This window comes from Coloeus monedula (genome assembly GCF_965178545.1).
Source record: "Coloeus monedula genome assembly, chromosome: 6".
Classification (NCBI taxonomy): Eukaryota; Metazoa; Chordata; class Aves; order Passeriformes; family Corvidae; genus Coloeus; species Coloeus monedula.
The window spans coordinates 11,674,365-11,692,044 of record NC_138786.1 but is presented as its reverse complement, the minus strand read 5'-3'; the positions used below and the strand labels follow the sequence as shown (position 1 = coordinate 11,692,044).

The window sequence follows — 17,680 nt, the reverse complement described above, 5'->3', positions numbered from 1 at the left end:
GGGAGCTCTCCAGGAAAATTAACTTGAATGTGCGTGGGTTAAGTGGATTATGCTAAACTAATTTGTTTACCTATTCAGTATCAAAGGGGCTTAATTGTGTGTAGATTGCTTTAAAGGAGTGAAACAGAGTTAATCAAATGAAGCTCACTTGGACTATGAATAAAAATATCCATATGGAGGTTTAATTAATTTTAATGAACTCAAAGACATTCAAGTGCATTTTTCTGCTTTCACGTAGGTATGTCCTACTAGATTGTAGTAGGAACAGCTGTATAGATTTTAGATGATAATTGCACTTCATACTGAAAATAGATGTTTAAATACATGTCAAAAGACCTCCCACAGAAACTAAACTGAGGGTTCATGCTGCCATCAGTATCTGATAAAAAAAGTCTGTGATATATTAAGTAAAAAGATTATCTGAATTGCAGTCTTGGCTCCCTCTGAAATACACTGGGCTATAATTAAGAGACAGGTAGGGGAATCAAGGAGCTGATTTAATTTCCTGACATATTCACACCCAAGGGAGCTGTGTTCTCTTCAAAGCATGAAAGCAACAGTGTTAGGCTGCTTCATTTGCTTGCCTTTTCTGAAGTGGAGAGGAAGTTACCAGAGTTACTGCTTCATTTTGATAGGTGAGATTTCTTCACAATTGTTGCTGGTGTTTTTAACCACCTCAGGTACATTTTGCATTGTTTCTCTATGCAACTGTAAGAGGTAATCCTTATTTTTTAACTTCAGGGTTTACTAATCCTTCTTGTTAACCTTTTGGTGAGCACTAGTTCATCAAAAAGTCCTCTTGGCTTTTCCCTACAATGCCCAGTGTGTTTGCTGGCTACTGAATGTTTGCTACTGTTGTGGTAATAAACTGTCCAAAATAAGTGTTTGGCTGTCCCAGTGTCCATCACGAGGATAGAAGCAGATGAGCTGTCAGGTAAATTCTAATGGATTTCACCCTTCCAACTGTTAAATGTATGGATGGGAGGATCTGTCAGCTAATTCACTCAAGTGGCAGAGACTCAGCTCCCAACCTGACAGTTTTCTTGCATAACTCTGGAAAGACATTTGCTACGTGCCACATTCAGAAAAAACACTTCAGTAGCTGACAGAGACTTTAATAATGAAACACAGGGTGACTGAGACATGCAGAGGTGTGGATCGGGTGACTACCACAATCAGTTTGATTACTGAGAAGTTGTAATTAACAGGATTGTACTTGTTAAGTTTAGCTTTTGATCTAAAAGCAAATGCTCAATGTTTCTGGCCATATCTTAATTATGTTTTAATTACCTGCTGTTGAATAAGCCACTCTACAAAAGGATTCATGTTGTTCAAAAGCCAAAAATGTGCATTGCTTCCCCTCTGGCAACAAGAGCATTCCAGAGAGCAGGAGCCAGCCTGCTCTTCCCTGCCAGAGACCATTCCTACTGCCAGGTACTGCTTGAAACAGTTCTTGCTGCACAGAGTTAATTTTGCTTAAAGTACTTTAATGAAACAGGCCCACAAGTAGTATTTTCTGAAGCACTCTAGAGAGTAAACTGCACTGTAGATACAGTTCCTGTAAGCCCCCAAATAATCTTGTTTTCTCTGTGTCTTGCTAACCCAAGTAATGTTTGGAACTAACTTCCCTGAAGTGCTTCCTCCCTAAGAAAACATTGAAACATTTGAAGCAACACTTCTCAGCCTGTGTTTTCAGGATGTCTCTCTGTTAAGTCAATCCTAGGAAATGCTTACTGCTCACAAGGAAAGCAAGGAACAGGGTTCACTTTCCCAAAGGGCTGTTGGTGCAGTTGTGTGTCACATCCCTCAGACACAAGTGTGGAGGTCGTGGTACAATCTGCTTATATGAAAGAGCCAAAGTAATGGATGGAAAATGCCAAAATTAGAACAGATACGAATGTAGTGGCAAGGTCAGTCAGTGAATGTGTATTGCTGCATTTAGAAAGGTACACTTAGAAAGCTGGCCAGGATTAATTGCTGGCATGACAACCAAACATTACTGGTTTTCCCCTGTCTGCTGCCCCCTTCCCCACTTTTTTCCAGATTTAATAGGAGTTCTCCTCCAATGAGCTCATCTATTTCTTAAAACCCAAGATAAGGCTTATCTTAAATAAGGGATGTGCATTTTGATATCTTGTATATTGAACTTAACCGGAATGCAGCCCAAGATATGTTTTGCACTGATCAAGCTGGACCTGGAAAATTGCCCTTTACTAAGGACATAGGTATTTCTCTGGACAGACAAGAATCCACAGGTGGTAAGACAGCATGGCTGGCTCCCCTTGGCTCTCCACAGGAGGTGAACAACTGTCTGTGTAGGAAAAGACTAACTTTAGAGGAAATTCTTGACTCTGCCATTAGCAGGGTTCCTCACATCCTCCAGCTGATGCACAGCAAAGTGCAGGCAACACACATTCCCCACACAACACTGCCTGCATGAAGGATGAAATTAAGGAACAAGAGTTTAGCTCTATGGCACACAAACTGAGAACTGAGTTTTAACCTTTGTGTACCAGGGGGTCCTGTCCTGTATGTGAGGTTTGTTTGAGGAGGGCTTCCCATAGACCTCTGTGCCCAACAACCTCAGATAATTTAGAGCAGACAGTTTTTGGGGTTTTTTCTAAGGTGAAGGCAAGAGGGTTTTTTTACCCAATGTATAGTTGCTACGTTTGTAATGTATATCCGTGTACTGCAGTGGCAGATGTCCTTCACTGCAAATAGCTTTGATACAATTTCTAAAGACAAAAAAAATCACAGCCTAAGCCTCTTAGGGTATTCTTTCTTCCTGTAGCCACTATTTCAGTGTGTCAGCAAACCAGACCTGAGGGTATGTCCTAGCAGTGACTTTTACACATCACATTCCCCTGCCTGCAGGCTCACTAGCCCAGGCACCCAGCCTTGTGTGGGGAACTGTGCAGGGAAGAATGCAGTTTCTGCATTCACAGCCCTGCTGAATGCTCTACTGCGATAGCTGGCTGCTGCTGTGACACCCGTTGGATTAGGGTGTTGCAACTGATTTGTTTTTTAATTATTGGTTAGACAAAAAGGAAGTAAATTCTATCTGTTTTTTAAGACCACAGAGTTGAAATACCACTGGTTGCACTTGTAAGAAGGGAAGTTAGAGTGGGTTTAAATGCTACTAAATTCTATAGATCTCACAAAATACTGAATGAAATTAGCAGATGTCTGCTTTTTAAACATTTGATTACAAGCCTGGTGAGGGAATGGTGAACCCATACCTTACCTTCTCTGAGCTTTGATTCATTCTAAGTTTGTTTTGTTTTGTTTTTAATGTTTCTTTTATTTCCCCCAGTAGCTACTTACTGACTTTGTAATGGAATTGTTTCATCATATAAACCAAAATAACAGTGAATGGGAAGACTTACGGGTTAGCATGAGATCCAAAGGGAAAGCTCCTTCAGCATGACATGGAATGGTGCCTTGCCACTGTTAACTGGCAGCAAAGCTGGCTGTTGGGCTTTCAAAGCACTGTGAGTGCTGCTTCTCCCCTCCTGCCTTGCAGAGATGCTGAGGCAAATTCTTGTCTCTATCCTCAGTCTTGCAAGTGAGCACAAAATACAATCAGGTGTAAAGGCATCAATAATTATAATGCAAAATTTCTGTAGAGACCATAAAGAAAGCTTTTCCTCTCTCCTTTCCTTTAGTAATTAAAAGAACAGAAAAAGACATTTGTTTCTCTTCAGAGCAGTGTATTTCTGTATTTGTGTGAATTCAAGCACTCTGGGGTTGGATTCTGCAGCCAAACAAGAAGCTGGATACGCAGGGATCCTCATCTCATCTCCCCTGGTTTCTGGGTTGCTCTGCATGGCATAAATATGAATTAGACAAGCTCCCAAGGAGCTCTGCACAGCTCTAGGGACTATTTCTGCTGCCAGGAGCATTCCTGCACTACCCTAGGACAGAGCATTTTGTGCTTCTGCCTCTCATGCCTGTTAAAGAACTGCAAGGAGAAAATCAATCACATTGTATTAAGCTTTGCATCCTATCAGAAAAGCTGATGCAGTATGAATGTACTGACGAGCAGGGAATCTAGCAGTGGGATGAGGAATGATTTTCCTTCAATTCAGCATTGAAGTAAAGCCTGCAGAGGATTCAGTGTCAAGTTCATGCAGTCCAGAGCTCTTGGGTTAGAAGTATTTACAAGTTAAAGTGTATATGTTTAGAAAATATGGTAGTTCACAGCTGTAGATGCTCCTAATCCATGCCCTGGGAAAGTTCAGTGTTACTAAAAGGGCTGGCCTTGGCATTTCTTTTTTGCTTATGTATCACTTAATCACTCTGAATCTAGCTCATATGCCTAATTTGGTGCAACACTGTCTCTGATATGCACAGATGAGCGTCCATAAAATAGATCTGAGATGGAAGTTTTGTGGAGATCTGAGCAACAGTGGAAGGAAAGAGAGGGAATGCAGGAAGATAAGAGAGGAGGCAGAGTGGTTGAGGGAAGCTGGTGCTGATTAGATGTGGAGGACAATGGCAACTCCTTCAAGCTGTAAATTGTACACAGATGTAACCACCTTGCCTGAGAAGGACAAGATTTCACCCCAAAGCCTGCAGAGAGAAGCACAGGGTGGTCAGGTCAGTGAGGAAGGGAATGGAATAGTCTGAACTGAGAATGTGCAGAGAAAGAAAGCCTGGCTTTGTTACATGGATAATTGCTGAGTGAAGGGAATTCTACATCCTTTAAGTGCAAGAAAGCTGATGTCCACCATTGCTTGAATGATGGAATTACAAGAATTTAACCTTTATGTAAACAGTTGTTTCCATTTGTTAAAAGGGTGAGTTCACTGAAGGTGTAATATTGTGTTCCAAGACAGGCTTCTGTCAGTCATTCTGTTTTTCTTTCCATTGAAGATTAATGTTATCTTGAGTGAAACGTTTTCTGCTGGGGGAGGGGTGCAGTGCAACAGGAAATTTGCTTAAGAGAGTGCAGACAGGTTTTTTTTTTTCCACTAAGGAGAAACTGGGCTGGAATGTTACTATAGTGAATTTGAAAATGCAAGCAGTACGTTTGCAAATAGAAACAAATAAACCTTGTGGTAGGGGTGTGTTACTCATGGTCCAGAAAAGTGTCAGCTTATTTCGTGTATTGTATGAAGAACAAAATAGTAACATCTTAAACTGGGAGTGGCTTTGTCTATTTTGGAGGAAGGAAGGAGGCAAAGGGGGTATTTGTCACCCTTATATGAATTCAATCTGTTCAAACTGTTTTAGTAGAAGCCTTTCATAAAAAATAACAATGAAATTAGTAACACTCTTTTAGCATGATAACATTTAACATAATAATAACAACAATAATGACAATAATCTGCCTAACCTAATCAGCCCACCTAAGATCTGTCTAAGGGTTCTGTGTTCAGATGCTTCTTTTAGTCGGGATTACATCCTGCATGGTAAAAATGTACAAGAGCATACATACTAACTATGTGCTAGGGTAGCTCAAAGCTCAAGTCCTTAAAGCATTCCAAAAAGTTGTAATTCTGCTAAAAAACAATAAAGAAGAAAAGCTGTGTGATACTCTTATGACTTTAGACTTGGGTCTTTTATGACTTTTTGTTACTGAAGTTGCCGCTTGCTTAAAGGTCAGATTATACTGGGTAGTAAAAAAAGGTAGCTAAAGTAGTGAATATTCTCTGGAAAAAGCACGAAGGAGATTCCAGAAAGGTCTCTTCACTTTTGGCAGATAGGTATGTTAGGTTGAAGGAGGAGGAGGTTTAAAAAAAAAAAAACAAAAACACAAAAACGCAGATCTTTGTTCTCAGAATAAACCTACCATGGTTAGCTCAGCTCTAGGGCTGTGTGTGATGTGTTTGTGGGGACTGGAGAAGATGTCACAGGAGCTCACTGAACAGCAAAGGCACACTCCAGAGAATTATTTCTCAACAGGAAGCAGGATTTTAAAGGCAATGTGATCCTTGCACACAAGCAAACAAAAGAAACAAAAAGCCTCCTTGCTTTCTGTCCTTGCCCTCCTAACAGCAGTGAATTCATGTTGATTTGCATAACGGAAGTGCTGTGTCTTGTTTTGTTCTGACTTTTTTCAAGACTCATTAATTCCAGTAGCTGAGCCACTACTGGAACACTGCATTCTGAAATTCAAAAAACTACACTTACTCAGGGTCCTTACACCCGTATTCTCTGCTTGTGACTTGCCTTTGGTGAATATTTAGAGCCTATAGGGCATCTGTTAACTGTTGGTTCACTCTCCCATACAAGGTGACCGAGCCTAGTAGTATTTCACTGTTCCAGGAAGAGTTTACAGTAAACAACATTTGTGCCTAAACCAGAGGATGTTTATTAACCTGAGTAAGCACGTATATAAAATGCACTTGGGTCCAAGTAACTATACAAGTATGCTGAAGAGGGTGATAATATGTTAAATGGAAGTGTTTTTACTGTTTATACACAGCAGTGTTTCCTGTGCATTAATAATGTACTTCACATTCTGTACTTTGAGACAGCAATATGTTTCTTGCTTCATTTAGCTTTAATGTATCTGGTATATTTGACTTAGGCAGTGATTAACACTTAAGTGTTTAGGATTCCGTCTCATATCCTGGTCTCTAGTTATGCTGCTGACATTCACAGGGAGAGGCTGCAACAACTTGTGCATATATAACATGCAAATAAAATGACTCCAGGTGGCAAGTGAAGCAGTGGCATTCCTGTGGCCTGTATGGCATGGCATAAACCCAGGTTTACACTGCAGGAGGGTGGCTTACTGTGCTCTGTGATCTGTTTCCTGCTGATCCTTAAAAGCAGGTAAGGATGTTGGTTAGTTCTTTTGGGGGAGTGTGGAACTGCAGAGTCACTGCACAAAGGGGAATGCATTGGGCTCACTTTGTACGTGTCCATGTTTGCAGTTTTCTGGACAGAGGAGTCCTGGATGAGAGTCCTTGCAGACACTGAGGTTCAGTGGCTCCTTACAGCTGGCTTATCAGAGTATTTGGCTTATCTGAGAAGTTTTTTTAGTGTTACTAACGACTTACACATACTGAAGGGAAAACTTAAATGACAACCCACCCTCCAGGTCTCATGAGTTGTTTCTTTGGATTGTGTTCCAATAGAGGCTGCTCAGGTAGCAGTGCAAGCTTCTGAGCAAAAGCAGACCAGACCTGTGGAAACCATTTGTTTCTTGTCGGTATTTTTTTTTTTCGACAAAACCTGAAGGAGTACTCTCAGCCCTTCTGTGATTTGCACTTTCCTTAGTGTGTGAAGAGATCTAAGAAAAGAGATCTGAAAAGTGTCAGCATTATGAGTTGCTGTATTATAATTAAACTTGGAAAAAATGGTGACAAAAATCTCTTGTGTATATTGTTCAGTTCTGCTGACCTAAGATGTTTCACATGGTTGAAATACAAAAATGAATTCTGCTTTTGGAAATGGCTGAGAATTCCAAGGCCCTTCAGCCAGTGACGATAGTTATAACCACAGTCTATAACTAGAGTGGCATTGTTGATTCATTAATGAAGTAAAAGGATACTAATGGATCAGAGTGTCCTTTAAGGAAGTATCAAATTTAATCTGAACCCAGGGTCAGTGATTGGCACTTTGAATGTATCTTGTTGAAAATTTTCCTATATAAATAGGAAACTATTAATTGAGGGCTACTTTACTTACAGTTCTGCTTATTGAACAATTTCACCAAAATCAAAATCTCAGCGTTCTGAAACATTTTGATTTGCTTAGGTACTAATCCATTTGTTACTTAAGGAATATTCTAGAAGGCTTTAGTCCCTGTTGTCAGTGACATAGATACTTTGCTAATTAAGTTATGTAGATGGATGATAAACATGTATAACCTTTTGATTTCAGGTGGACACTCATATCCATGCTGCTGCCTGCATGAACCAGAAGCACTTACTGAGGTTTATTAAGCACACCTATCAAACGGAGCCTGACAGGATTGTTGCAGAGAAAAAAGGCAAGAAGATGACTTTAAAGCAAGTCTTCGAAAGCCTTCACATGGACCCCTATGACCTCACTGTAGACTCTTTAGATGTCCATGCAGTAAGTCTAGTGAAATGACAAAACAAATGGGAAAAAAGCTAAGTTTTCCAAGTGCAAAGTTCTGATTTCTACAATGTTTGCATGATAACTTACTAAATCAGAATTTGACTTCATGCATTACAGTGCATGTTTGAAAGAAGTTACCACAGGATTTTTCTTTTCTGTGCCTTTTATTGCGAGGCAATGTCATTTGTAAACTATTTTCTGTTCTTAAAACCATGGTTATTTGGGTTTTTTTTCTCCTCCAGGGACGTCAAACATTTCATCGATTTGACAAATTCAATTCCAAGTACAATCCAGTTGGTGCCAGTGAGCTGAGGGACTTGTATTTGAAGACTGAGAACTATATTGGTGGTGAATATTTTGCTCGTATGGTCAAGGTAAATAAGTTTCAAGCTTTTCCAGCTGTAGAGAAATGAAGGTTTGTAATAGATTTGTGATGTCATAATTGTGTTTAGAGTTTACACTGTGGTTAAGTGATTCCAAGTATTGGGCTTGCTCCAGCAATTCCTCAGAGGAAACCTCTGCTAAGCCAGCCCCTGCTGCTTTCTGAATAGTTATATAAGTTAGAAACATACACATAAGCTGTATATGAGTTCAGAGCTGAGTTGTGGGCAGTTTCAAACTAATGGAGAGCAGATGAGGGTCAATTCACTGGTTTAATACTTTGTTAGGATTTAGTTGGCTACTGGTAGTTGCTAGGGAAGGAGGAGCTAGGGCAGTGCCTCTGCATAAATCTGCATCTGCACATGCATGCAACAGGCTTCAAATTAATTTCTTAGAACAAAAAAATTTGTAGTTTTTGTGATGTAGTAGATGTCAGCTCTTCTTGAATATACAGAAGTATTGTCTAAAATTAATTGCTGTAAAATCTCTTGCTACCACAGATTCTGGGTCAGATTCTCCATTGTTCTGCATATTTTATGTAGACATTTGCTCTAGTTTAAATAGTCTAATTCTGATTTATCAATCTTAAACTTAGGTCTGACAAAGGTGTTAGTAATGACTGCACAAGAACATTGTCCTCTAAAAGGAGGTGTTAGAGTTATTGCTGGTTATATATACAGTTAAGTTATACTCACATATTGGAGATAGCTTGCTAGGAGAATATTTAGATGCCTAAAATAAAACAATGGATTGAAAGACAAGAGGTTCCCTTTATCTTTAAAGGGTGCCAATACAGTTATGTCTGCTCTGAGGAAAATGCAATGATAAATATATTTCTAGCTGTAAATGATCTCAGTATCCATATTAAAGCAAATATATTTATTACTTACTAGGAAGTAGCCCGTGAACTAGAAGAAAGTAAGTACCAGTACACAGAACCCCGCTTATCCATTTATGGACGGTCTCCAGATGAATGGCTGAACTTGGCAAAATGGTTCATTAAGCATAAAGTTTATTCCCCTAATATGCGCTGGATAATTCAGGTTCCCAGAATCTAGTAAGTAATCAGGAGCTCTTGGTAATCTTAATAGTTTGAAATCATACCAATGACTTAATTTCTGATAATATTTAGATGGTTTATTAGCTGTCCTGTAGTTCTATTTATAAGCAATAGCTTGGGAGATTTATTTTTTACCATTGGTGCAGTTTTCCTGACAGTCTGGGGGTGGAAGACAGGAGACGGGGATTGAGTCTACTCTTTATGAAGCTATTCAAAACTACTGTGAATTATTTGTAAGTCTGAAACCAAAAATTACAACTGGGTGAAATCAAGCTGCATTCAAAGGCAAGTTAAAATACAATTTAGTAATGAAAATAAATCAACTCCTGAATTCCATGAAGGAGTAGAAAATGCTCTGTAAAACTGTTATCATCAAGATTAGTGACTAAATGACAGTGAACTTGGAAACAACCCAAGCTTGATGATTTCCCAGCTTGAATCCTTATCAGTTCTTAGTTTTTAAGCATCCTTTGGGACTTCATTTCTTTGTTTCCAATACTGTGTGTTGTAATACAGTCTCCCCTGATAATTTTGTCAGACTTAATAGCTGAGCTTCATGTTTTGAAATGTCACAGTAGGAGTATCAGTAGAGAAGGAGCTGTCACAGTCACATATGCCCCCCAGAGTGTGCTTTTCACTGGGGAGAAAGTTTCCCTAATTTCTTATGTAGCAATTTCTTACATGCATGGCACAGTCAGCACTTTGAACAAGTCATGCACTTAGTGGCACATGGAAGTACCATCCGTTTTTTCTGAAAGGCTCACTAAAGCATAGCATTCTACTTTTCTTTGGAGTAGTTACAACTTTAGGAAACAGAATCTTTCATGAGAGGTAGTTCCTTATCTCCTGTTAGTACGTGGATATCTGCAAGGGAAAGGGTCACTGCTCTGAGGCAGCATCTACCCCTGCACGCTGTCTCTATTTTTGGAGCATGTGAGAGCTTCAGCAGAGCCTGGATGAAGCAGAGTGCTAGGCAGTGCAGGAAACAGAGCACAGAGACAATCTGCCCTGACAGAAACTTTGAAATTTCTGAATCCTGGTGGTACTGAAGCTCTAGAATGTACACAAATAACAGAAAGTATGAAAGTGAAGGACAATACAAGCTTATTAAAGAATGTTTCTATTTTTCCCCTTCAGTGACATATTTAGGTCTAAAAATATTCTGCCTAGTTTTGGGAAGATGTTGGAGAACATCTTTGTACCTTTGTTTGAAGCAACAATCAATCCCAAAGACCACAAAGAATTGCACCTATTCCTCAAATATGTAAGTATGTTTGGGTTTTCTGTCTCACATGAAATAGATCCTCTAGTACTCATATTTTATTTGGTCCACAGCTGTTCCCAGACACTAAAAAAGCTTCCTTCTCCATAGATTGCTTGTATTATTGTTTCAAAGCCCTGACATACAATTTAATAAAAGTCTGACTGAGGTCCTGTTGTCAGATAAGCTGTTTATTTCCTCAGCAGCTCAGCACCTATTTATTTGTGCTTTCATTAATGACCAAAAATGTTTGCATGCTCTTGTGCATCATCAGCCAGGATGGGTACTTTGAGCTGCTTCTGGACTGGCCTCCAAGAAGGAGGCAGCTGAAAGGATGCATTGTTTAGATCCTGATGGATCTCAGGAGAGAAGTGGGGATGTAGCTGCTGGGACAAGGTTAACACAGCCATTTCTGAGTGTGCCCCGAAGCAGAACTCTGAGGTTTGCTGGGAGCCTCTTGCTTTCAGCTGCTTATCAAAGACAACAGATGAGTTCAAAGGATTACAGTCTGGATCTCAGGGAATCTTGCAGCTCTGTAAGCCCCCACGGCATCCTGAAGGCTTTTGTGCACCTGGGCTTCCTGTTTGTCTCAGAAGGAGGGATGCAGAGCAGCAGGACTGCTAGGGTAGGGAGGGAAACAAAGGAAGAGGGACTGGATACTTTGTTCAAGCAAGTCCTGAAGCAAGAGTAAGTGACACTGAAGTTTGCTTCTGGAAAACCCTAATTGCTGTGAATTTCCTATCCCACCAGGTGACTGGCTTTGACAGTGTTGATGATGAATCCAAACACAGTGGCCATATGTTCTCTGACAAGAGCCTTAACCCTGACCTATGGACCAGTGAGAAGAATCCCCCATATAGCTATTATTTGTATTATATGTATGTGAACATCATGTTGCTAAACAACCTTAGAAGGTAAGTAGATACTGCTCCCAGAAAATCAGTATCTTGCTCTCAGACTAAGTCAGTGTCTAGATTACAGATCTTCTGAAACAAGGGTTATTTTGATTTTTTTAAAGAGTTGTCACTTGAGATATTTTGAAAAAAATTACTACAGAACTAGTTCAAATGAAATACTCAGAAATTGTAGAGGCATCAGATTAGTATCTTGATTTGGTATTTGTGTGTATTTTGGGGTTTTTTAACTCCTTAAAGCTGCATATATCAAACAAAACGTAAGAAGGAACCCCACAAAACTCACTTACTGACCTTTGCTTGGCTTCACAGTGGATTTCCAAGTACAATGTACCTGCCTCTTGGTGGCTTGCTATCTCCTGGTAATTTCAGAGACACAAAGTTCTGTTGTGACCCACTGCCTTAGGGGCTGCTGCATTCAGAGACAGACCAAGTAGGACACAATTACAAGCTGCACATCCAGCTAACTTCCTTTGGCTGGCTTATTGACTCACTCAGTTTTACTACTTTTGAGACCAGCATCTGGGCAAGTCATGCAGGGAGTTATGTGACATCGGACTGCCAAAGCAGATTTTGGCATCAGGCTCAGGAAAGCCTGAAATTCAACGTCAGGTTATGTTGCTAAATTTGCAGCTGACTCATTGAGTGACCTGCACAACTGACTCCAGCTGAGGCACAGTGAGGTTATCCATTGATATGACAGTGTCATCACTTATCCTCAAGGATTTGATTTATTTAGGTTGTTTTAGTTATTTAGAAAATGTTTGGGGATTTTCTTCTAGAACGTGCACAGATTTGTCATTTTACAATTTTATCCAAGTTAACATTTGGAATGTTATTTCTTCTCTCCCACTGCTACTTCAAGCATTAATGTCTCTATCATCCTATTTGATCAAAACTCATCATACAAACACCCACCTTAAATTACCTTGTATGTGTAACAAACAGGCATAGTTGTTAGTTTTAATTCTGTAATGGAAAGGACACTCTACAGCAGATAAGTCATCCCTTTCTCCTGACTTCCTTTACGTTCTCTGCAGTCTACATGCTTTTTCTATTCCAAGGACAGATTCTGCCAGCACTAATGCATTTCTTTTTTACCTCAAGATCATTTCAACCTCTGTATTGAAATGCCCCCAGATAATCATTAAATATTCTTTACAGCTAAGTGAGATACTGACAGAATTCACCAGTGAGTCACTACAACTGTGTCACCCTGTTCACCCTGTTAATCATACTGAGTACTTGAGTCAACACAGCCCTGACAAGACTGTTTTATATTTTTTGTAATATTAGCGAGGATGGATTACATCCTCACATCAGGAGAAATGTTACTAAATTTCCACCTTAGAATTGCCTTATATTTTAGCACTCCTTGTTGAAATTGTTTTTTAAACATCTCCAGATACTTGTGGGACATTTGTCTGAACTGAGTAACAGGGTCCATTATAACCTCAAACCCAGCATCACTTTTAATGTAGATGATAACATAATTCTAGAAATTACAGTGTGAACTCTGGTGTAGTAACTAACATTCCTGCTTCTGAGGGTGTGGTTTTATGCTACACTTACCCTGGTGAGATGGCAGGCTCTCATCACACTAGTACTGTTAGCTAACTCTTGGCAACGTGCTTCCCCTTCCTCATTTTGAACCAGGAATTCTGCAGCCATGGGTTGCATGGGTTTACTGAATTTTCCATCTGTCAGTTCACTCCACTTAAATCCATTCAGTAGCTGTTCACCCAGTGGGGTGACAATTGCTGAATGAGGTGTTCTGGGGAGGAAAGAAGATACAAATATGTCTGGTGGTAGAAGGGGCTTTGGTAGTGGGATGCACCCTTTTGACAGCAGCCCACGACAGGTAGGCCTGATTAGATGTCACATCAAACTGTAGGAGAATGTGTAACTTGATTTTCTTCTTTTTAAATTCACATATTAATGACAGTTATATACCAAAGAGATAAAGAACAGTGCCTTTTTTTCAGAGTAACTTGCTTTTTATCTCCTCAGGGAAAGAGGCATGTGCACTTTCCTGTTTCGACCTCACTGTGGAGAAGCTGGGTCTATCACACACCTTGTTTCTGCCTTTCTGACAGCAGACAACATCTCTCATGGATTGCTCCTGAAGAAGGTATTGCTTGGTTGCTCCTAAACTAATCATTGTGTGCTCAGACATCTGTCACTGGTTCGAACTGCAGGCATCAAACTGACTTTATCTGAGCAGCCCAAAATTAATTTTGGGCCGCACCATTAATTCATTTTTTTAGCAAGGCACAAGTAACTCTTCAGTTTGGTCAGAAACTCCAGCCAGACCACCCCAACACCAGAACACGTTGGGGTGTTGGAGGGACTCCAGAGGAGGCCATGAGCACCTCTGGTGAAGCACCTCTCCTCTGAGGAACGGCTGAGAGCATAGGAGTTGTGCAGCCTGGAAAAGTGAAGGCTCCAGGGAGACCTTCTAGCACCTTCCAGTACCTAAACAGGGGTTACAAGAGAGCTGGAGAGGGGCTTTTTGCAAGGGCAGGTAGTGACAGAACAAGGGAGAGTTGATAGAGGGTAGGTTTAGATTAGATATTGGGAAGAAGTTCTTTACTGTGAGAGTGGTGAGGCACTGGCACAGGTTGCCCAGAAGCTGTGGATGTCCCATCACTGGAAGTGTTCAAGGCCAGGTTGGATGCGGCTTTGAGCCACCTGGTCTAGTGAAAGATGTCCCTGCCCATGGCTGGGGGTTGGAACCAGATGATCTTTAAGGCCTTTTCCAAACCAAATTATTTAATGATTCAATGAAATAAATAAGCTCAACTGAACTTCCTATTCTTAAGCTACAAAAAGACAGCTTTGTCTTCACAGGGAAGATCAGATATGTTCAGATATGTCAAAGACCTGGCAGCACCTGTTTTTGGTACTCCAAGCAGAGCTACTTGTTACTACTCCCTGGTTTAGTCCCAGAAGAACTTAAGGAAAGCTCTCATTTTTTCTCTATGGGGATAAAGGTAATTTTCTCAGATTGGCATTTCTGTACTTCAGGGTTCATTCAGAAGTTCTTTAAGGGTTTGATTATTTTGATCAAGAAATGCAACATAGCTGTTTGACACAACAATATTTTAGACAGAACTCAATTGTTATGACAGAACAAATGTTACAATTCCTGTCACATCAGTTAATAAGAACCATCACTCAACTCCATCTGCAGGGCACTGTTTCATAATTAAAATAATTGGTCAGTGGGTGGCAGACTTGTACTTAGTTCCCTGTAATCTTTCAGGAGTTCCCTTACAAGTGAGATTTTTCTGGTTAATGCTGGAGAATTCTCTGTATTTTTCAATATAACCAAGAACAAAGAAAAAATCTGCCTAAAATCATGTCTGATACTATGCTCACAAGTAGTAATTCCCAAAATTAGACCCAGACAGAGTAGCAGTAAAGCAGAGTGTGACCAAAGAATTCTCCTCTTCACTGTCTCCTGCGTGGCCTGGTGTGATAAGATGGCATAACAGGTACTAATAATAGTAACAGTAATACAGGTACTTGTTAGGTTCACAGGTTGGCTGAGGCAAAATAGTAATAAAGATGAGGTGATCACAGATAATTTCTGTTATGTACAACAGCAACACATGACCGCATAAATTAAAACTCCTTTTGCTGCTAAAATTTACCTATTGGACTGCAGCTTTGGAAATAAATAATTGTTTAGCAGTTCTTGCCCATCTGTTTTCTGTGAAGGTATGCAGCTGGTATCAAATGCAGTGCCCATAATGGTCATATATACTTACTAATCTACAGTAATATTAGTCACCTTATTTTTATAAAGATGACACCTATATTTAAGAATGTAAATTATTTTTATAAAAATCAGTGAGATTTAAAATTCAGACTTTTAAATATTTTGTAGAGAAGTCATGGTTTAATGTCAACCTAAGTTTTTGGTCTTAGTCTTCCCTCTGTAGTGCTGTTTCCATTTTATCCAAGGGAAATCCTGCTCTTTTTCATTATCCCATAGTACCATTAAATGCTGACTGTGTTTTGTTTTGCAGAGCCCTGTCCTCCAGTATCTTTATTATCTTGCACAAATACCCATTGCTATGTCCCCACTTAGTAACAACAGCCTATTCCTGGAGTACTCAAAAAATCCACTACGGGAATTTCTCCATAAGGGACTGCACATCTCCCTCTCCACAGATGATCCTATGCAGTTTCATTATACAAAGGTAGGAATCACAAAAAGCCCTGGCTTTGAATTTGGCAACAGCACCACACGGGTCCAGACTGACCTGAAAGCTGTTCTATTTCATTGCTTAGGACATAGTGTCATGTCTTTCAGTCACTTCATTCATTCTCCCTCCTCATTCTCTGTCTACTACTCACTGTTAGGCTTCGGAAGGAAATGTCTGATTTCCTAATTATGTTTCTTTTGTACTCTTGCCTCTCCAGTGTTGGCTGTTGAAGTATAAAATGAAGGATGAGGCTGAAGGGAGGTTTGAGCCTTCATAAACAATCCTCTAGAGTGCCAGGAAAGTCCAGTTTCCTTACTCTAATAAGTTTGGGGAAGTACATTACAAAAACACGATGTGGAATCTCAAGATGACATATGAGCTGCTTGCCCAGTGAGCTGAAACAGATTCCTGCCCTTGGATGGCCTGGCAGGACAGGAGTGCCTGGTCACTGGCTGTGATGCCCTCGTTTGTGGCTGGCACCGATTTGAGCCATGCTGTGCCCAGAGGGGCCCATCCATTGCTCAGCTGCGTGTCCCAGGACAAGCCGAGCTCTGCTGGCCTTGCCCCGGGCTGGCTGCTGGCCGGGACACGGAGCTGCTGCTGGCTGGAGCATGGATGCAGTCACATGGAGTGTGGAGGATCCTCCTCTGGGACAGCCTGCTGGGGCCACACCCGCCCGCCTGATGCAGGAGGGCCGGAGCAAGAAATTGCCCTGCTACCTGTCCATGTGCACATTCACTCAAGCTTTACAACTGGGTGCTCCAGGGTGTTTGTGTACCCTGGGGGCTCCTTTGCAATTGCCTAGGAAATGCCTCCAAGGATCTGGACTGCAGGCTGCAATTTCTTAGACTAAGCTAACTGGATACCCAGTGCCTTATTAATTATTAACCAGTAGTCCTTGGGAAATTTGAAATAAACAATTCTTTACATAGTGATTGTGATTTTTAAAGTTTTAAACTTCTAATTTTTCACAGCTGTCTAAAGAGCATGTATAAAATCCTTAATTAGTAATGAGTACATATCCCCATTTATATCTTATTTACATATAATTTAATATTAAATGTATTTTGGTGCTGCAGGAAGCTCTCATGGAAGAATATGCTATTGCAGCTCAGGTGTGGAAACTAAGTACCTGTGACTTGTGTGAAATAGCAAGAAACAGCGTTCTACAGAGCGGATTGTCAGATAAGGTATGTCTGGAAAACCTCTTTTGTTAATATTAGGGCAAGTAGGAACCCAGAAGTCAGTATTCTGAACACTGAATAGCAGATGCTTAGTGACGTATTTGTGCACATCCCTGTCCTCTTTTCCAGAAATAGTCAAAACTATCTGCTATGCAGTCTTACATTACAAGTAAAGTATTAACATTACTTTTCCCCATTAGCTTTGTTTTGGAATTCTCAAAATACGTAGAGACACCAGATGCCTGTTTATATTCAGCTCTCCTTCCAGTTACAAACTTAATTATTTTGGTGATATCCCTCTGCCAGTGATTTTCTACATTGTGTCTTAGCATTAAGTAAAAATAAACAGCCTGGCATAAGCAAGGCATGTTTTTGCTTAAAAGGGAGTACTACAGAAAATATTCTTGTTTAGATAGGCAGTCAGATTAAATTCCCTTTTGGCCTTAAAATTCTATACAGCCAGAACTAGGACTTACTTTAGATCATCCTCTCTTCTATGTCACTTTTGAACAAGTCTTTGAAGGAACTGGTATGTGAAGGGGCTTCATGAGTATATTCTGTTGTTTCTTCCAATATTTCCTAGGGACAACTACTCATTTTCCTCTTGTGCAACATTTAACTGACAAAAG

At 40.3% G+C, this 17,680-nt stretch overlaps 1 protein-coding gene across 3 annotated transcripts in view; it reads left to right on the top strand.

Annotated features, from left to right (window-relative positions):
• AMPD3 (adenosine monophosphate deaminase 3) overlaps positions 1-17,680 on the top strand; it is a 33,409-nt gene that overhangs the window by 11,728 nt on the left and 4,001 nt on the right. For all 3 annotated transcript variants that reach the window (XM_082282870.1, XM_082282869.1, XM_082282871.1), the window contains exons 7-14: positions 7,837-8,031; positions 8,280-8,411; positions 9,312-9,475; positions 10,616-10,742; positions 11,490-11,653; positions 13,664-13,784; positions 15,688-15,861; positions 16,947-17,057. In XM_082282870.1, the coding sequence (XP_082138996.1) occupies positions 7,837-8,031; positions 8,280-8,411; positions 9,312-9,475; positions 10,616-10,742; positions 11,490-11,653; positions 13,664-13,784; positions 15,688-15,861; positions 16,947-17,057 (1,188 nt within the window). The remainder of the gene's footprint in view (positions 1-7,836; positions 8,032-8,279; positions 8,412-9,311; positions 9,476-10,615; positions 10,743-11,489; positions 11,654-13,663; positions 13,785-15,687; positions 15,862-16,946; positions 17,058-17,680) is intronic.